The sequence below is a fragment of the Eptesicus fuscus genome, chromosome 15 (genome assembly GCF_027574615.1).
Source record: "Eptesicus fuscus isolate TK198812 chromosome 15, DD_ASM_mEF_20220401, whole genome shotgun sequence".
NCBI lineage: Eukaryota > Metazoa > Chordata > Mammalia > Chiroptera > Vespertilionidae > Eptesicus > Eptesicus fuscus.
This window is the reverse complement of record NC_072487.1, coordinates 60728434-60744662: the sequence shown is the minus strand read 5'-3', so window position 1 is coordinate 60744662 and position 16229 is coordinate 60728434. Positions and strand designations below refer to the sequence as shown.

The following is a 16229-nucleotide window of genomic DNA, read 5'->3' as shown; positions in this document are numbered from 1 at the left end:
ACAGAGCTGCTTTTGTGTGTGTTTGTTAATTAATCCTCACCCAAGGATATTTTTCCACTGATTTTTTTTTTTTTTTTTTTTTTTTAGAGAGAGAGTGGAAGAGTGGGATAGAGACATGGAGAGAGAAACATTGATGTGAGAAAGACACATCGATTGGTTGCCTATCGCACCTGCTCTGGCTGGGGTGGGAGATGGAGCCTGCAATCGAGGTTCGAGCCTTTGACTGGAATTGAACCTGGGATCCTTCAGTCCGTGGGCCGATGCTCTATCCACTGAGCAAAACAGTGGCCAGGGACAGAGCTGCTTCTTATGTTAGGAAACATGCCCACGATTTCACAACCAGTAAATGGCATAGCCAGGACTCAAACTCAGGTGTCCTGGCTGCAGACTCCAGACACATAATCACTACTCCGCCTCTAAAATTCACCTAATGATTTGATACAATTATTACATAAAGCAGTAATTGCATCAGTAATAATTCTTCTGAGCCGCAGCAAACAAATTTAGGGAAACTTTTATGCCTTTTTCACAATGGACTTTCAATGTATTTGAAATAGTGGTGCTGGGAAAATAAGCATATCAAGGACAGAAGGTATCCTTGCTTCTCAAAACCTTGTTTTCACCTGGTGAAAAATTATAAAGCATGAGCTCCTTTCCAAAAAAACCAAACACCTGAACCAACTAACATGCAAAGGCCAGCCTTCTTGGCACGTCCACAGAAAAACCGAAGCATGAGACGCAGAAATCTTTTAATATCATCAGGGAAGTTTTGCAATTCAAACAACACACAAAACCACATGACTCGGCAATTCCACCTCTAGGCAGAGCACCCGAGAGAACTGAAGACAGGTATTCCAACAAAATACTCCCAGCAGCACTAGCCACAATGATGCGATTCACAGCAGCCAGGACGTCCATCAGCAGATGAATGGATACACAAAAGCTATTGCCCTGCAATGGAACATTGTTCACTGTCAAAGGGGATGAAGTGCTGATCTGTGCTACGACGGAGATGAACTTTGAAAACACGGGGCTGAGTGAAAGAAGTCAGGCGGAAAATGTCACACTTTGTATGCTTCTATTTATCCGAGGTCTCAGAAGAGGCAAATCCATAGAAACAGAAAGCAGATTAGTGACGGGGAGGTGCTGGAAAGAGAGGGGCCGAGGGACAGCTAGAGATTGGGATAACCAGCTTCCCCTGGAGTCTCCGTGGAACGCACTTGAAATGAAAGCCCTCCACCAGGACAGGGCTCACCCTGTCCCACCCGCACTGTGCACCTCGCTCTCCTGGCCTTCGCTTCTCAGACCGGCTCCCTCACAGCTGCCGTCTTCCAGCCCCTGGGACCCCACTCCCCGATGGCCGGCCTTAGGGCACAGGGACTCCAGTCGGATCTCTGGAGTAGTGCACTGGTGACAAGTGGCATTCAAGTCTCATACAATAGCGGATCTTTTTTCCATGTATTTTTTATTGATTTCAGAGAGGAAGGGAGAGGAAGAGAAGGAGAGAGGGGGAGAGAGAGAGTGAGAGATATCAATGATGAGAGAGAATCATCAACTGGCTGCTTCCTGCATGCCCCCCACTGTGAATCAATCCTGCAACCCGGGCATGTGCCCTGATGGGGAATCCAACTGTGACCTCCTGGGTCCTAGGTCCATGCGCAGCCACTGCCATAGCTGGGTCTTTGGGGCAGGAGCGAACGTGGATTCTCTGGGTTTCATTTCCTCTACTCTCAGCTCCAGTGAGAGCTGGAGGACCTGTGAGCAGCCCTGTTAGATGAAGCACAGGCTTCTCTCTCAGAAGACAGAAAGGGACTCCCCTGTCCAAAGGGAGCCAGGGTAGGTCAAAGCTGGTGCAAGCGACAGGATGCCTGCGGTCCAGAGAGCACACGGCGGGAGCAGGCCCCTGGCTGTGGGTAAGGTAAACAATGCTGGCTTGGCTGGGGAAGGCTGAGACCCCAGAGGCTGCACCCAGTATCTAAGCGGTGGGGCTGGCTGGGGGCCTGGGCTCCCCTGGGCTCTGTCCCCCAGAGAGAGGACGGCGTGGGGCTGAGCTGAGGGGACCTCTTGGGGACCCCTTTGCCACTGGATTCTCTGGGCCTTGGCTGCAGCAGGCACGTCCCCGGGGCCCCAGCTGTGCGAGGCTGCACAGCGTGTTCCTTTTCCTCCTGCAAACCAACCCACCCGACAGGTTTGCTGATGCGCGCCCCGTGCCAGGCCGAGAGGTGAGAGCGGCAGGCACTGGCATTCCAGCCTGGGCTGCGGCCTGCCGGCAGCCGGAGACCTCGCCTGGCTCTCGGAAGTGCAGTCCCACCTTCAGGACCAAGCGGGAAGCACCTGGAGTACGAAGCCCCGCGGAGCCCCAGGAGGACTCTGAGCAGCTCTGCCTGCCTTTCTCTTTATCCCCCTCCTCCTTCCCTCACCCCTGTACCCCTCGATCTCTCCCCCCACTCATTCCTTTCTCCTTCCTCCTCCTGCTGCCCCGACCGACCTCCCTGTCTTCTCATCCATTAACGCCCCCCCGCAACTATCTTCTTCCTCCTCCATTCTCTCCTTCCCTCTTTCCATACTCTTTCCTTCCCTGTTCCCCGATTCTCCCCCCTCCCCGACTTTTCCTTCCCCTCACATTCCCATCCCCCCTTTCCCTCCCACCCCTCCACCCCACCCTTAGCTTTACCCCTTCCTCCACCTTTCCACTGGGCCCAACAGTTCCCTCCATTTTGCTTCTTTTCACTTACCTCTCCCCCCTAATAGCTCCCTCTCCCTCCCTTTTCTTCCCGGTAGTCTTTCCCCTCCCTACATCTTCCCACCCTCCCTCCTCACTTCCCTCCCCCCGCCTTTTCCCCACCACCCCCCACGCCTCCCCGCTCCACCCCGCCCAGCAGTGTTTGCTTTTCTCCCGGATCCAGATGAAAGGGTTGCCCTGCCCCGGCCTGTGCCCTGCCCACTTCTGGCTGCTGGGGTCCTCCTTCATGGCTGAGGGCTCGGGGGCTCGGGCCCTGGGGAAAGGGCCCTCTCTCAGCATCCAGCTCCTGCGGGCCCAGTACGAAGACCTGAGGCAGCAGCAGAGGGCCCAGGCGCACTGCGTGCTGCTCCCCAAAGGTAGGGCCGGGGCAGCAGGGAGGGGAGGGGGGCCCGGCTGTGGGGGTGGGTGGGGTGGGTGGGGGGTCCGCAGCTCTAAGCAGGGCTGGGCCCGGGCTCTGCTGGCCCGCCCTCCTGATGGGGGAGAGCGGGAATACCTGCGCCTCGAGTCAGAGCCAGAGAGGCTGGTGCAGGCAGCTCGGAGGGCTCCGTGCCCCTGCCTGCTGAGCCAGGGGCCTCCCCCCCCCCCAGGCACCTGGCCGGCAGCCTGCTGTGCCCTGGCCTCTGCTCTTCTGTTCCCATCCTGCCGGACAGGTCTGCCTGGGGCACAGGCTTGGCCCCTGCAAGGCCAGGTGGGGAGATGGGAGCTCTGCTTCCTGGCTGGGTCTTACCAGGCACCTCTGGCAAACCCAAGAAACTGGCTCGGGAGAGAGGCAATGTGGCATCGCCACCAGCCCGGGCACTGGCCAGGGGAAGCGCAGGGCTCGGGTCCCAGGAGGAGCCCTGGCTGGGGAGCTGGCTCCTCGCAGCCTCAACAGCAGCCAGGGAGGTGCAAGGAGACACAGCAGCCCCCTCCTCCAGGGGTGAGGCTGCTCCCGTGGGAACTCAGATTTCATGGCAGGAGGACGTTAGGAACAAGGCGCAGAAATCCAGCGATTGTGAGACCCTGGCTCTGGGTCCAAGGAGGTGGGAGGTCCCTGCCAGGTCCAGGCTGTGCCTGGGAGTGGCTGTGGCCATGGGTTCAGTCAGGATGGGGCACTGAGGAAGCAGCGCGTCCCCACCTCCCCTGTTCTCAGAGCAGCACAGGGCACTTTGAATATTTGTGAAGGTTTTCATGATGTAAGGGTGTCAATCCCAGAGCACACAGCCCGGAAGTGAAGAAAACGGCACCGCGGCTACGAAGCAGGAACCGGCCTTCAGATTTCCCACCCGCGTTCGTGTTTGCGGGACAGGGACTTCGCAGACCTGGCACAATGGGGCCTGGTTTCTCCTGGATCCCCAGGCCTGGAGCTCAGGGCTGCCTCTGACTCTGTCCCCCAGGGCTCCCCACTCCCGCCAGACACCGTCACCTACTGGGCCTCCTGCAGGCGACTAAGGCCAGAATGCCCCAGGGAGCTGCCCTGACATTCCGGAGGGCCCCCCCTCCCCCCCCGCCAGGCCGGTCACAGGCCTGCTTTTTTGGTCCGCACGCTCACCCCTGAAGCTGCTCAGGGAAGCAGTGGGTGCTGCCATTGTGTCCCCAGAGCAGAGTCCGTGGGATGGAAGGAGAAGGGCCAGTCCCCCAAAAGGGGCTGCTTGGAACACAATGCCTCCCTCCTCGCCTTGGGCGGTAAACCCGTGGTCAGAATCCCAGGACACACAGCCCGTAAGTGAAGACTTTCCCACGGGCGCCGGATGTGCATCCTGACATGGGTGACCACGTGTGTGCCTTCGCTCCTTGACATTCGTTCAGCCCGAAATGCTAGTTCCTTAGCTCTTCCTCGGCTCACTCCCCCGATGCAGGGAAAAAACTGAGGCCTAGTCGGGCTGGTGTGGCTCAGTGGTTGAGCGTCGACCCAGGAACCAAGAGGTCACCAGTTTGATTCCTGGTCAGGGCACATGCCCCCGTTGGGTTGAGACTTGACCCCCAGTGGGAGGGCATGCAGGAGGCAGGCAGATCAATGATGTTACTCTCTCATTGGTGTTTCTATCTCTCTATCCCTCTCCCTTCCTCTCTCTCTAAAAATTAATAAAAACATATCTTTAAGAAACTGAGGCCTATTATTAAATTCTATTATGCTTGCATCTTTCTCCAAATCATTGGTCCCCTCCCTACATTTTATTTTATTCATTGGCTTGTTTTTCTACCCCACTAGAACACATCATGAAGGTATGTGTTCACTGCTGTATTACCAGGACCTAGGATAAATAATGCCTGGCACATAATAAGTGTTCAATAAATATTTGTTGAAGGAATTAATAATTGTGTGTGTGTGTGTGTGTGTGTGTGTGTGTGTGTGTGTGTGTGAAAGAGAGACAGCTTGCATGAGTGTGAGTATGTGTGTGAGGTTGGGAGTGCACACGTGTGATCATGTGTGTGTCCATGTACATGTGTGCACACACACGCCATGTACTGGGCACCTGGCCTCTGTGATATTTGGGGCGTAGCCCTCTTTAATGGAGTTGCCCAGGTACCTCCCAGCGGTGACCCTGCTTGTGCCTTGCTTTCTCAGGAGGGAACACGCCTGCTCCTGCCGAATCCATGGTCAGTGCTGTTTGGATTAACAAGGAGAGGAGGCACTCACTGTCCCAGGACAAGGGGGACCCCGAGGCAGCGGCGACGCTGGAGGAGGCCGACGGTGGCTCTCTGCAGGTCCCCAGGTCTCCGTGGCACACGCACCTACAGATGCACTGCTCGGTCCAAACCTTCCACCAGGACGCCAGCCATGAAGGAAAACACCAAGGCCTGCTCCCGGGGGCTGAGCAAAGGCTTCCTCCGGAAAGAGACTCGGGCTTGTTGGCAAACAGGCCGGGGACCCCGCAGGAGGCCACGACCCCAGAGGCAGCCCAGCATGAACATGGAGTGGACACTCCCCAGGCACAGACCGCGGCCTGCGGCCTACACAATGGCCTTCCGTGTCCTTCTCCCACAAAAATCCCACAACGGCCTGGGAAACCGGCGCACTACCCCTTCCCCCAGAGGAAAGCTCCCCGGATCTCCCAAGCTGCCCGGAACCTGGGCTTGTACGGCCCACCCTGAAGCTCTCTCCTCAGCCCGATGCCCCAGCCTGGAGGCCAGCTCTGGTCTCATCACAGAACCCAGAGGCAGAGCCACAAGGAGGACCCCTCGCTGTGAGCAGAGCTGGGCTAACTCACTGGTAGGGATTGTGGGAAATGAGCCTCGCAGTGGGCACGTGGTCTTGTCCTTCAAAAAAGAAGAGCTTGTCCAGAGCAGGTTGCTCCCAGTTCAGGAGGGAAGGGCGCTGTCCGGTCCGTGCAGCCCGCTCCGCTCACACAGAAGACATTGCTTCATTGCCAGGGAGCCCAGAGGCCCATTCCTCGGGGAGGTCCAGGAGGACACCCGCTCAGTCAGTCCCTAGAACCAGGGAGCCAGTTTGAAACATACAACAGGGACCCTGGCCAACGGAATGCGTAGCAGTGCCCTGGAGTCAACGAACGTGGACAGCCTTGTTTCCCACATCTTCTGGTGACTTCTCACACGTTCTGGAGAAGATGGCCTCTGAGGATTGGCGTTTTCTGGTTGCTCTGCCTGGAGGCCAGCTCACTTACAAGTCACTGCATTCACTTTAGTGACCACACCATTTCAGCTTGAGCTTCCCAAGGTATGGTCACCCTGGGTATAGAGGGGTGGAACAATGCCACCGGCACCCCCTTGTGAGTTTGAGGGTCTTTAGGAAGGGTTGGTCACCTCTCACCTCTCACCTATCACCTCTCACCGAGACTGCACATTCCAGTGTCATCACAGATTTACTTCCTCCTGTCCTTCCCTTCCTCGCTCCCTTTTCCCTCCTTCTCTCCCTCCCTTCCTCCCTCCCTCTCTCTTCCTTCCTTCCTTCCTTCCTTCCTTCCTTCCTTCCTTCCTTCCTTCCTTCCCTCCCTTCTACTTTTCTAATTATCTGTCATCTCTCTTTTCCTCTCTCCCACTCCCCTCTCTCCAAATTGAATTAGTAAACACTGCCAATCACTGACCATCTAGAGTAATAGCAGCCCGAGCAGAAGCAGCCAAAGAAATGCTCCTGCTTAGAAAACGTGTTTCCCACAAACTGCTCCCCTTTCAGCCAAACTTGGATCACTCTGATCCTTCTGGGATATTTTAAACCCAAGAGAAAGCACAGCAGGTGTTACTTGGGTGTGATGGGGAATAAAGTATGTCTTTCCTGGTTAATGTTTGACTTCAGTAATGATGTTTAAACACATCTAAGGTGCCTTTTCCTCATAGAAATCCCCTCTCTGTAAAGTTCCACCCCTCCCTCCCCCGCCACACACCCCAGGGCACAGTCTTGCCTATCCCCTTCCAGGATTGTCATTACAAGTAAAAAATACATATGTGCCTGCTCCTTGGACCATCCAGAAACGCAAGTCCAATTTGGAGATTCCTTGTGATTCCTTTTGTTAATAACTAATAAGAGCTTGTTGTTAATTTTTTTCATTGTTAATTTTTTAATAGTCTAATGAAAAACAAGAAAAATTTCTGAAAAACACTGTGTTCTTTGATTTTGTTTTTAAGAGGATTCCCCACCGAACCCTCCTTATTATAGCGTATCAGTCAGGATAGGCTGTGTTTTGCTGCAGAAACAAACACCCCCCAAATCTCACAACAGAATCTTTTTTTCTCACTCATGAAGTCTACTGCGGATTTGGGCAAACTCCCAGGGCAGCTTTCCTGCATCTATTACCAGCAATTCAGGTTGCTTTAATCTTGTGACACCACCTTATCAATACTGGCAGGAGAAGACGCTATGCATTAATAGTCATGTGCTGACTCTTATCACTTTTACTCCCATTTCATTGTCCAAAGCAAGTCACCTGGTCATATCTCCACGTTAAGGGTATGAGAAAGTACAATCATCCCATGTGCCAAGAAGGAGAGAAGAAATGGAAGCATGGGTGAGCAGCACTAACGGCTAACACAGGTAGATAGGGGCCAAGCCATAGCACAATACTAGGTTTCACTCTGAATACAATAAGTAGCCATTAAGGGATTTACATACAAGACTAAATTATTTTGATTTGCAAATTAACCAGATTACTCTGGTTGTTCTAAGGAGGATGAGTTGAGGGTCACATGAAGAGGCAATATCATGGGAAAGGAGGCCATGGCAAGTTCAAGTTGGAAAGATGCTGTCAGTTCAAGCAAGAGTGGAAGCAGGGAGATGGAGAAAATGTGAACACATCTGATACATACTTTGGAGATAGAATCAATAGGATTTACTGAAGGAAAACCCTAAGTTCCGTTTGGAGAAGACTGAGTTTGAGATGCTCATGGGGCACACAAATCAAGACATCAAACAGCCCTAGCTGATTTGGCTCGGTGGATAGAGCACAGGCCTGCGGACTGAAAGGGGGACTGAAAGGTCCCGGGTTCAATTCCAGTCAAGGGCACATGCCTAGGTTGCAGGCTTGATCCCCAGTAGGGGACATGCAGAAGGCAGCCAATCAATGATTCTTTCTCATCGTTGATGTTTCTATCTCTCCCTCTCCCTTCCTCTCTGAAATCAATAAAAATATATTTTTTAAAAAAGACATCAAATAGACATGTGGAAAAATGAGGCTAGGTTCTGGGCTGGACTTACGAGTTTAGGTGTCATGAGTATGTAGAGATTCTCCAAAGAATGAGAAAAGAGGAGGTCGCCTAGGCAGAGTGCAGAGAGAAGACGGGGTTCAGAATGAGTCCGGAAGACTCCCAATTTACTTAGTTGAAGAATCTCCAAGGATTTCCCCAATTCTTACTTAGAAGAGGTGGGGCAGATGGAGGAGGAGGTAGCAAAGGGCACTGAAGAGGAGCGACCAGGAGAAAGAAGCGCCAGGGGACGTGGAGTCACAGACCGCAAGAGGCAAGAGACAGGCCCTGGCCAGTTTGGCTCATTGGTAGAGCGTCGGCCTTCGAACTGAAGGGTCCTGGGTTCGATTCCGGTCGGGGGCACATGCCCAGGTTGTGGGCTCGGTCCCCAGTGGGGGACTTGCAGGAGGCAGCCAATCTACCATGATTCTCTCTCATCATGTAAGAGAGAGAGAGACAGTGTAAGGTGCTGCACAGCCCCTCCCCTAACCGCAAACCTCCCACCAATGCCCCTCATCTAGAGTCCGCCTTCGTTAGTCTGGAGTCACTTTTTCTTGAGTGTGGTTTTTTGTTGTTGTTAGTCCTCACGCGGGATATTTTTCCATTGATTTTTGGAGAGAGTGGAAGGGAGAGGAAGAGACACAGAGAGAGAAACATCCATGTGAGAGAGACACATCGATTGGTTGCCTCCCATCGGTCCGGCACAGGGATCGAGCCTGCAGCTGAGATACGAACTGGGGACCCTTCAGTCTGCAGGCCCATGCTCTCGCCACTGAGCCAAACCAGTTAGTGCCTGATGTGTTTTTAAGAGGCCAGAGTCCAGGAGGAAATGTCACAGATGTGGGAAAACTTCTCAGCCAAGGGCAGGCCAGGTGGGTGTTAGCAAGTTCAGGTTCAAGCTCACGGCGAGTGCCTTGGCCCTGGAGGCCTGCCTTTCCCCGGCCCTGGGTCCTCCCATGCCTGGGTGGGCTGCGGACTGAGTGTTTCCCGTGGCAGAGCTGGAAGGGGGAGGAGGCCAGGGGAAGCTAGTTGGCCATCCTTCCACGCCCGTCCCACAAGGCTGCTTCTTCTGCCAAGAGCATGGGCCTGGAACCATCCCTCTGTTTCGCAATCACACGCTTTTACCAACCCTTGGGCTGTCAAACCTGCTGGGGCGAAGGGCTCAGGTTGCATCTGGGCTCTCACTCTACTCAAGACTCTGCGTTTCTCTCCGCTGCTGGCCAGGACTGGAGCTAAGGTTCTCTTCCCTCACTCTCAGCAGTCCTAGCAGGTTTCCCTAAACCAGAGAGCAATCAGCTCACACCATAAAACCTGCACCAGGCAGGTTACCTTCCTTAGAGTCACCCCTCAGAGCCCGCCCCCAACCTCTCACCACCCCCAACCTTCCGGCCCACAGAGAAGGCGCCCCCGCGTGGCTCCCCTGAGACTTGCTTCAGTCTTCCCGGGCTTGGAGGCGGGGGCATCTGGGCTTCAGCCTCAGCACTGCCTTTGTGTAGACATGACCTTGGCCGAATCACTGAACACGCAGAGCCAGCTCCAGCTGTGAAGTGAGGCGGTAAGGGCCCCCGCGGGGTGAGGATGCGGACGGGAGAGTCCTTCTCATCTGCTGTCAATTCTGCTCCGTCCCGCGAGGGGGCAGGCTCCCTGCACGGCGGCTCAGCCCGATTTCCTCACTTTGCAGTCGCTCTCCTTCCTGAAAGGGCTTTCCTTCCCGTGCTGAACACGTGAAACCATTCGAGTTTGAAAAGTCTGTCTCATATTCAAGTCAGAGCCCACCAACCCTCCTCCCCCGCCCCCCTCCCCCGGCCACCCCTCTCCCAGCACAGCCGCATGTATACCTTTAAGGCCAGAGGGAGGGGCGCGGTCTTGCCGCTCAGCCACCCCTCCCCCTTCTGTGCCCACAGCTTTTGGCGCGAGGGTAGAAGGACAGAGAGGACACGGGCTCTTTATGTGGCCGGCTGTTTGTGTGCACTTTGGTCTCCTGAACCCGGGCTGTTTACACTGACCTGGCTCTCGGTGTGGACACGTGGCGGCCCCCACCGGCCCCTGCAGGGGAGGGACCCCATCCCAGCAGCTCCCCTGGCACTGGGGGTCCCTGTGAGAAGGTTACACCTGCACCGGCTTCACACACCATCGGCCCCCCCGCCCCCCATCAGAGATCCTCTTCTCTATGCTAGTGGGTCTCATCTACCCACAGCTGGCCCAAATATTTGAATCCATTTGTGCTAAAAGAATTTCTTAAATTCCTTAACATGCCTCCTTTTCTCTTTTAACACTACTAAGTTAAACTCCCTTCTTCTGACTCCCTCCCTCCCTGATTTCTATGCCACCATAGCTGGGAAACCCCCTTTCAAATACAAGGTCGGGCAAAGGCACGTTTCTAGTTGTGCGTATGGAAAGCAACACAATAATTAATAACTAGTAATACAAGAATATGAACTCTGCCCTAGCCGGTTTGGCTCAGTGGATAGAGCGTCGGCCTGCGGACTCAAGGGTCCCAGGTTCGATTCTGGTCAAGGGCATGTACCTTGGTTGCGGGCACATCCCCAGTGGGGGGGTGTGCAGGAGGCAGCCGATTGAGTTTCTCTCTCATCGATGTTTCTAACTCTCTATCCCTCTCGCTTCCTCTCTGTAAAAAATCAATAAAATATATATTTAAAAAAAAAAAAGAATATGAACTCTGTGTTTCACATACTCACAAGTGTATTTCTGAATACTCACAACTGTATTTTGCCCGCCCTGTATTTTTGAAATGAAACAGCCGGTGGCGAAATGGGTGCTTCTCTGTGGAGGCCAGAGGGGACCATGATGTTTTGTGAATACCTGTGGATGCGGACGGGACTGTGTAATAGAGCTGACCAGCTGTGGGGAAGGGGGAGGGGAGGGGGGAGGGGGCCCCTGGCAGGAATGACAAGCTCAGGGACTGAAATGTACCACACAGGGTGGTCTGATCATGAATTCCTAACTGGGCAGGCCATGCGGGGGGGTCACGTCCCAGGCCTGCAGCTTCCTTCGCAAAGGTCAGTCTTTACCTCAAATGGTTCTTGCGCCTCTAGGATGAGATGCCTTTGAAACACCAGAGCCATTTTTTTCTAGGCCCCTCGAAGGACAAATGCAGGCCCAGAGCACGAGGCCACAGAAGCCCTCACTGTTACCTTGTCTCCCCCTGCCCAGCACCATCTCTACGGGCTGTGCATGTGAGTTGTTGACGATCCTGCACCTGCCCGTGTAACAGAGGCATTTTGCTTTTTATCCGGTCCTGGAGATTGCCCTGCTTTGCTCTCTCTCGTCTCCCGAATCTACCACGCGTGGATCTCCTCTGGCCCCACCCTCGTGGCGATTCCTCCTTGATTCCAATGGCTACGCTGAGCTGCCAAACTGCCATTCTCCAGAGCATTTTCTTGATCCGTTGAGATTTTGCTTCTGGGCATATCTTCAACATTTTGGCTCCTATAAACTTTTCTCCAACTTCCCTATAGGGAGGACATGCTTCCTAAAACCGAAACTTCCCCAGGCTTTGAGGCATTGATCGTCTCTACTCTGCACAAACACCCCTTCAGACACTTCCTTGTTGTTGCAAAAGACCCAGTGCCCCTGCTTTCCACGTTTCCCATCTGTACACCAGTTTCTTTCTTTTTTAAAAAAAATATATTTTTATTGATTTCAGTGAGGAAGGAAGAGGGAGAGAGAGATAGAAACATCAATGATGAGAGAGAATCATTGATTGGCTGCCTCCTGCACGCCCCCTACTGGGGATCGAGCCCACAACCCAGGCATGTACCCTTGGCCAGAATCGAACCTGGTACCCTTCAGTCCGCAGGCTGATGCTCTTACCCACTGAGCCAAACCGGGTAGGGCTGTACACCAGTTTCTTAACAGCTCCCCTGCTGTGATTGCTTCTCCTGCAGCTGATGAACAGCCGCTTCCTAGAAGCCATGTTCAAGGGATTGAACCTCCCCCTTCATTTCTTGGCCTTGGACCATTTCCACCCGGAAAGATGATATACCCACTATGTATTATTCAGCTCCCCTTTGTCCATTGATAAATCCACTCCGACAGTCCGCCTCAGTGGTTCTCAGAGTGTGCTCAGCAGCATCAGGGTCACCTGGGAACAGGTCAGAGATGAGAATCCTCTGTCCCCACCCAGACCCACTGACTCAGAGACTCTGAGAGCGAGGCCCGGCTATCTGTTTTAGCAAGTCACCCAGGGGATTCAGAGGCAGGCGCCCTGGTCATGATATAGGCTGTCCCCTGCCTTCATGTGTGATCACTATGAATGGGGCACATTTGGTAGATCTCTTCTTGTATATTTTAAATATATATATATATATATATATATATATATATATATATACACACACACATACACACACACACACACACACACACACACATATATTGATTTCAGAGAGGAAGGGAGAAGAGAGTGAAATATCAATGATGAGAGAAAATATCATTGATCAGCTGCCTCCTGCACACCCCCCATTGGGGATTGAGCCTGCAACCCCGGGGCATGTGCCCTGACCGGGAATCAAACCATGACCTCCTGAGCACTCAACCACTGAGCCATGCCGGCCGGGCTCTTGTAGGTTTTTTTTAAGCCAAAAATATCCCCATTAGTGTCCCAAACACTTGCATGGAGACATGGCGAACTGCTCACTAATTTAGGAGAGACTATGCCATTTTTTAAAAATATATATTTTATTGATTTCTTACAGAGAGGAAGGGAGAGAGAGCTAGAAACATCGATGAGAGAGAAACATCGATCAGCTGCCTCCTGCACACCCCCCACCAGGGATGTGCCCGCAACCAAGGTACATGCCCTTGACCGGAATCGAACCCGGGACCCTTCAGTCCGCAGGCCGACGCTCTATCCACTGAGCCAAACCGGTTTCGGCAGGAGAGACTATGCCATTTTAACAAGTTTGCTTAGTAACCTTCAGCAAAGCCCCTGAGCACTGGAAGCCCAAAGTCTCCCTGTGTTGGGGGACTCTTATATTGAGCTGGTCCCTCCGCATGTTCCAGCCACATGGCCAACCTTCAATGCCACTCCCCCTCCTGGCTCCACTAAGACCAGATGCATTTCATAAACTCAATTATTACTACTAAGCATCTCCGGCAGGCCAGTATGTCTGTCCTGAAACAACTCATAAACTCACGGTTAAAGAATATCATTTATCTTTAGTTAAATACATTACTAGTGTCCTGGTGCACAGATTCGTGCACATTGAAAGGAAATTAATTAGAAGAAATATTTTAATATCACTATTTGCATCTTGCTAATGAAAAGAAAATAGGATTCTACCGAGTCTCCTATCAACCTACTCCAGGACTTCTGGGAGGATCAAATGAGATGAGGCATGGAAAAATGCTTCATAAACATTTGGTTAAACTGTAAAATGTTTGCACCTGGCTATAAAGCAAGTCGGGTTCCTGGGCTGAAGAAACTCCAAGGAAACTAGTTACTAGGGAGAGGAAGCCGGGTGTTGCTATGTGACGTCATTACCCAGTGCCCACAGCCACCGTTTCCAGGCAGGGCTGCAGGCCGAATTTTGCACGATGGGATCTTGGCAGTGTTGGCTGCGATTTGGTGGGGTATCGCTCCAGGGTGGTGGCGGGGCTTGTGTCCCACTTGGGGGAAGCTGAGTGTTGGTTTGTCTGCTCCAGGTCCATGGTGCCGTTACTTTTTAAATGGCCAGTGTGCATCAATGCAGCTCCTGTGTTGAGCATCTGCCCCCTGGTGGTCAGTGCGCATCATAGCTACCGGTCGGTCAGATGGATGGACACTTAGCCTTTTATATATAGAGATAGAGTGTTAGCTAAGGGTCACGGCCATCCTCTGGCAACTTGGGAGATAAGCATGAGGTCACTCCAAACTAATGGAGATGAACCCAGACTAAACAACGTGGCAAAGATATCGGGCGGCCACCAGAACCTTCTTCGGGTCCATCTATATGGCTTACAACTCAGGTCAGAGAAACTCGAACAAGTACAAGCAGCTGCATGACCCGGAGAGGCTCCGAAAGGCGCTCCGCTGCACGGGAGTGGGACAGATGACATGACTGAGGGACATTTGAACACAGTCATCTTATTTGTATCTGTGAGTGGTTGTCCTTGTGATGTCCCAGTCCAGGCCAAGCCTCCGCACGAGTTCTTGTAAGTATGTCAACACTGCTCCCATAAGCCTCCGCGTGAGTCCTTGCTAGCATGCCCACACGGCTCCCTTGCTGTAGGACTGGAATGCGGGAGCTGGAGGGCTCTTTGCATTGCACAAGGAGGCACGCGTCATCCTTTGTGTTAAGACGCAGTCAGTGTCCTGCTTGATCTAGAGGACGTTCAGGGCCGGTGGGCGGTCCCGTGTTCCTCTCCTCTGTCCTGCTAGCTGTTCTTCTTCCCACAGTTTGTGCTGTTGTAACTACGGGAAGGGATCAAGTCGATGTGGACCGTGTGATGAGGGAGCATGGGCAACCTCAATGAAGGTTTTAACAGCTTATTCCTTCGGGCTGAGAGCCGTCCCCTTGCCGGCTTTCGGAATAGCCATGGGAATCCCAGAATTACTGTCTCCCAGTCTCTAGAAGCCAGTCTGCTGTCTGCTTCCATCAAATCAAGGAAGTCAGCCTAACTGGTTTGGCTCCCTGGATAGAGCATCGGCCTGGGGATTGAAGGGTCCCAGGTTCGATTCCGGTCAAGGGCATGTACCTTGGTTGCGGGCACATCCCCAGTAGGGAGTGTGCAGGAGGCAGCTGATGGATGTTTCTCTCTCATCGATGTTTCTAACTCTCTATCCCTCTCCCTTCCTCTCTGTAAAAAATCAATAAAAAGTATTTTAAAAAATCAGGGAAGTCCCAGCTCCTGAAGGTCCCGCGAAGATGCAGGGAATGGGCACACCTGTCGCTATTATTCCAGTACATGGCTTTACTGCATCTTCCCGTTCCCTAGGGTTGGACCATGATAGCAGGTCCTGGCGGTGCTGGAGGAACAGGGTGGAAAAAGTTTGAGCTTCTGAAGTGCTGCTTCAAACAAGCCTGTCCTCGGACCTCGAATGCTCCCCGTGGACTGTAACGTGAGAAACAAACCCCTATCTTCTTTCAACCACTGAATTAATTATTGGGGCTCTTGGTTGACAGTCTAGCTTTACCCGACTCAATACAGAAACGGACACGTAGAATCGGGGTGATTCAGTAATATATGTGTGCATGTGTGTGTGTGTGTATGTATGTATGTATGTACATGTGAACAGTGGGAGCCAAAGGAAACAAGTGCTTTGGGTTGGAGAGCTGGAGATGCTTTCTATGGCATTCTAGAACATTTGCATAACCCGGTAAGCACGTGTGATCACTTAGTCCCCATGCCTGTGTGCTCAGGGGACCTGTTGGAAAGAGCCGGAATTTTAGTGGGTGTGGGCTCTTAGTGACCGTGGCTGCTTCTGGCAGGGACTGTGGATGCCCCACTCATACCCATATTCCTGCGTTTTAACCACTTCAACACACAAGCCCAGTTTCCAACCGTCAGCAGTACCCTCTCCCTCTTGGTGCTGGTCTGTGCTGAGATGGGCTCTCCTGGTCGGAGAGCAAACAGAGCTGGCCCCGGGCCAGGGCTGGAGGGCTGTTTGCTGCTGAACCAAGTCCGTGAGAAGGGAAGTTTGGGAGGTAAGAGCACAGGCTTTGGCACGACCGCCTGCGTGTGCATCCTCCTTCCACCACGGGTCGCATCACCTGAAGCAAGTTATCCAAGCTGAGTGTGCCTTTCCTCATGTATAAACCGGGGCTGACACTAATAGTAGACACTGCAAAGGAGCACTGTTAAGAACTGGATTAAATCATCCAGGGAAAGCTCTCAACGCAGCGCCTGGGGCAGGCGTTATTGGTGT

At 53.0% G+C, this 16229-nt stretch overlaps 1 protein-coding gene across 1 annotated transcript; it reads left to right on the top strand.

Moving 5' to 3' along the window:
* Window positions 1–2218: 2218 nt before the first annotated feature.
* C15H9orf152 (chromosome 15 C9orf152 homolog) lies at window positions 2219–6143 on the top strand. The gene is made up of 3 exons (XM_054727219.1): window positions 2219–2339; window positions 2907–3099; window positions 5292–6143. Exons 2-3 carry the CDS (start codon window positions 2907–2909, stop codon window positions 5816–5818), a joined length of 720 nt encoding a protein of 239 aa, XP_054583194.1. The 5' UTR covers window positions 2219–2339; the 3' UTR covers window positions 5819–6143.
* The last annotated feature ends 10086 nt before the right edge of the window (window positions 6144–16229 follow it).

Coding starts and splice junctions, on each gene's coding strand:
- C15H9orf152 (XM_054727219.1), top strand. CDS start 2,907: ATGAAAGGGTTGCCCTGCCCCGGCCTGTGCCCTGCCCACTTCTGGCTG. Junction 3,100..5,291: donor CTGCGTGCTGCTCCCCAAAG/GTAGGGCCGGGG, acceptor TTGCTTTCTCAG/GAGGGAACACGCCTGCTCCT.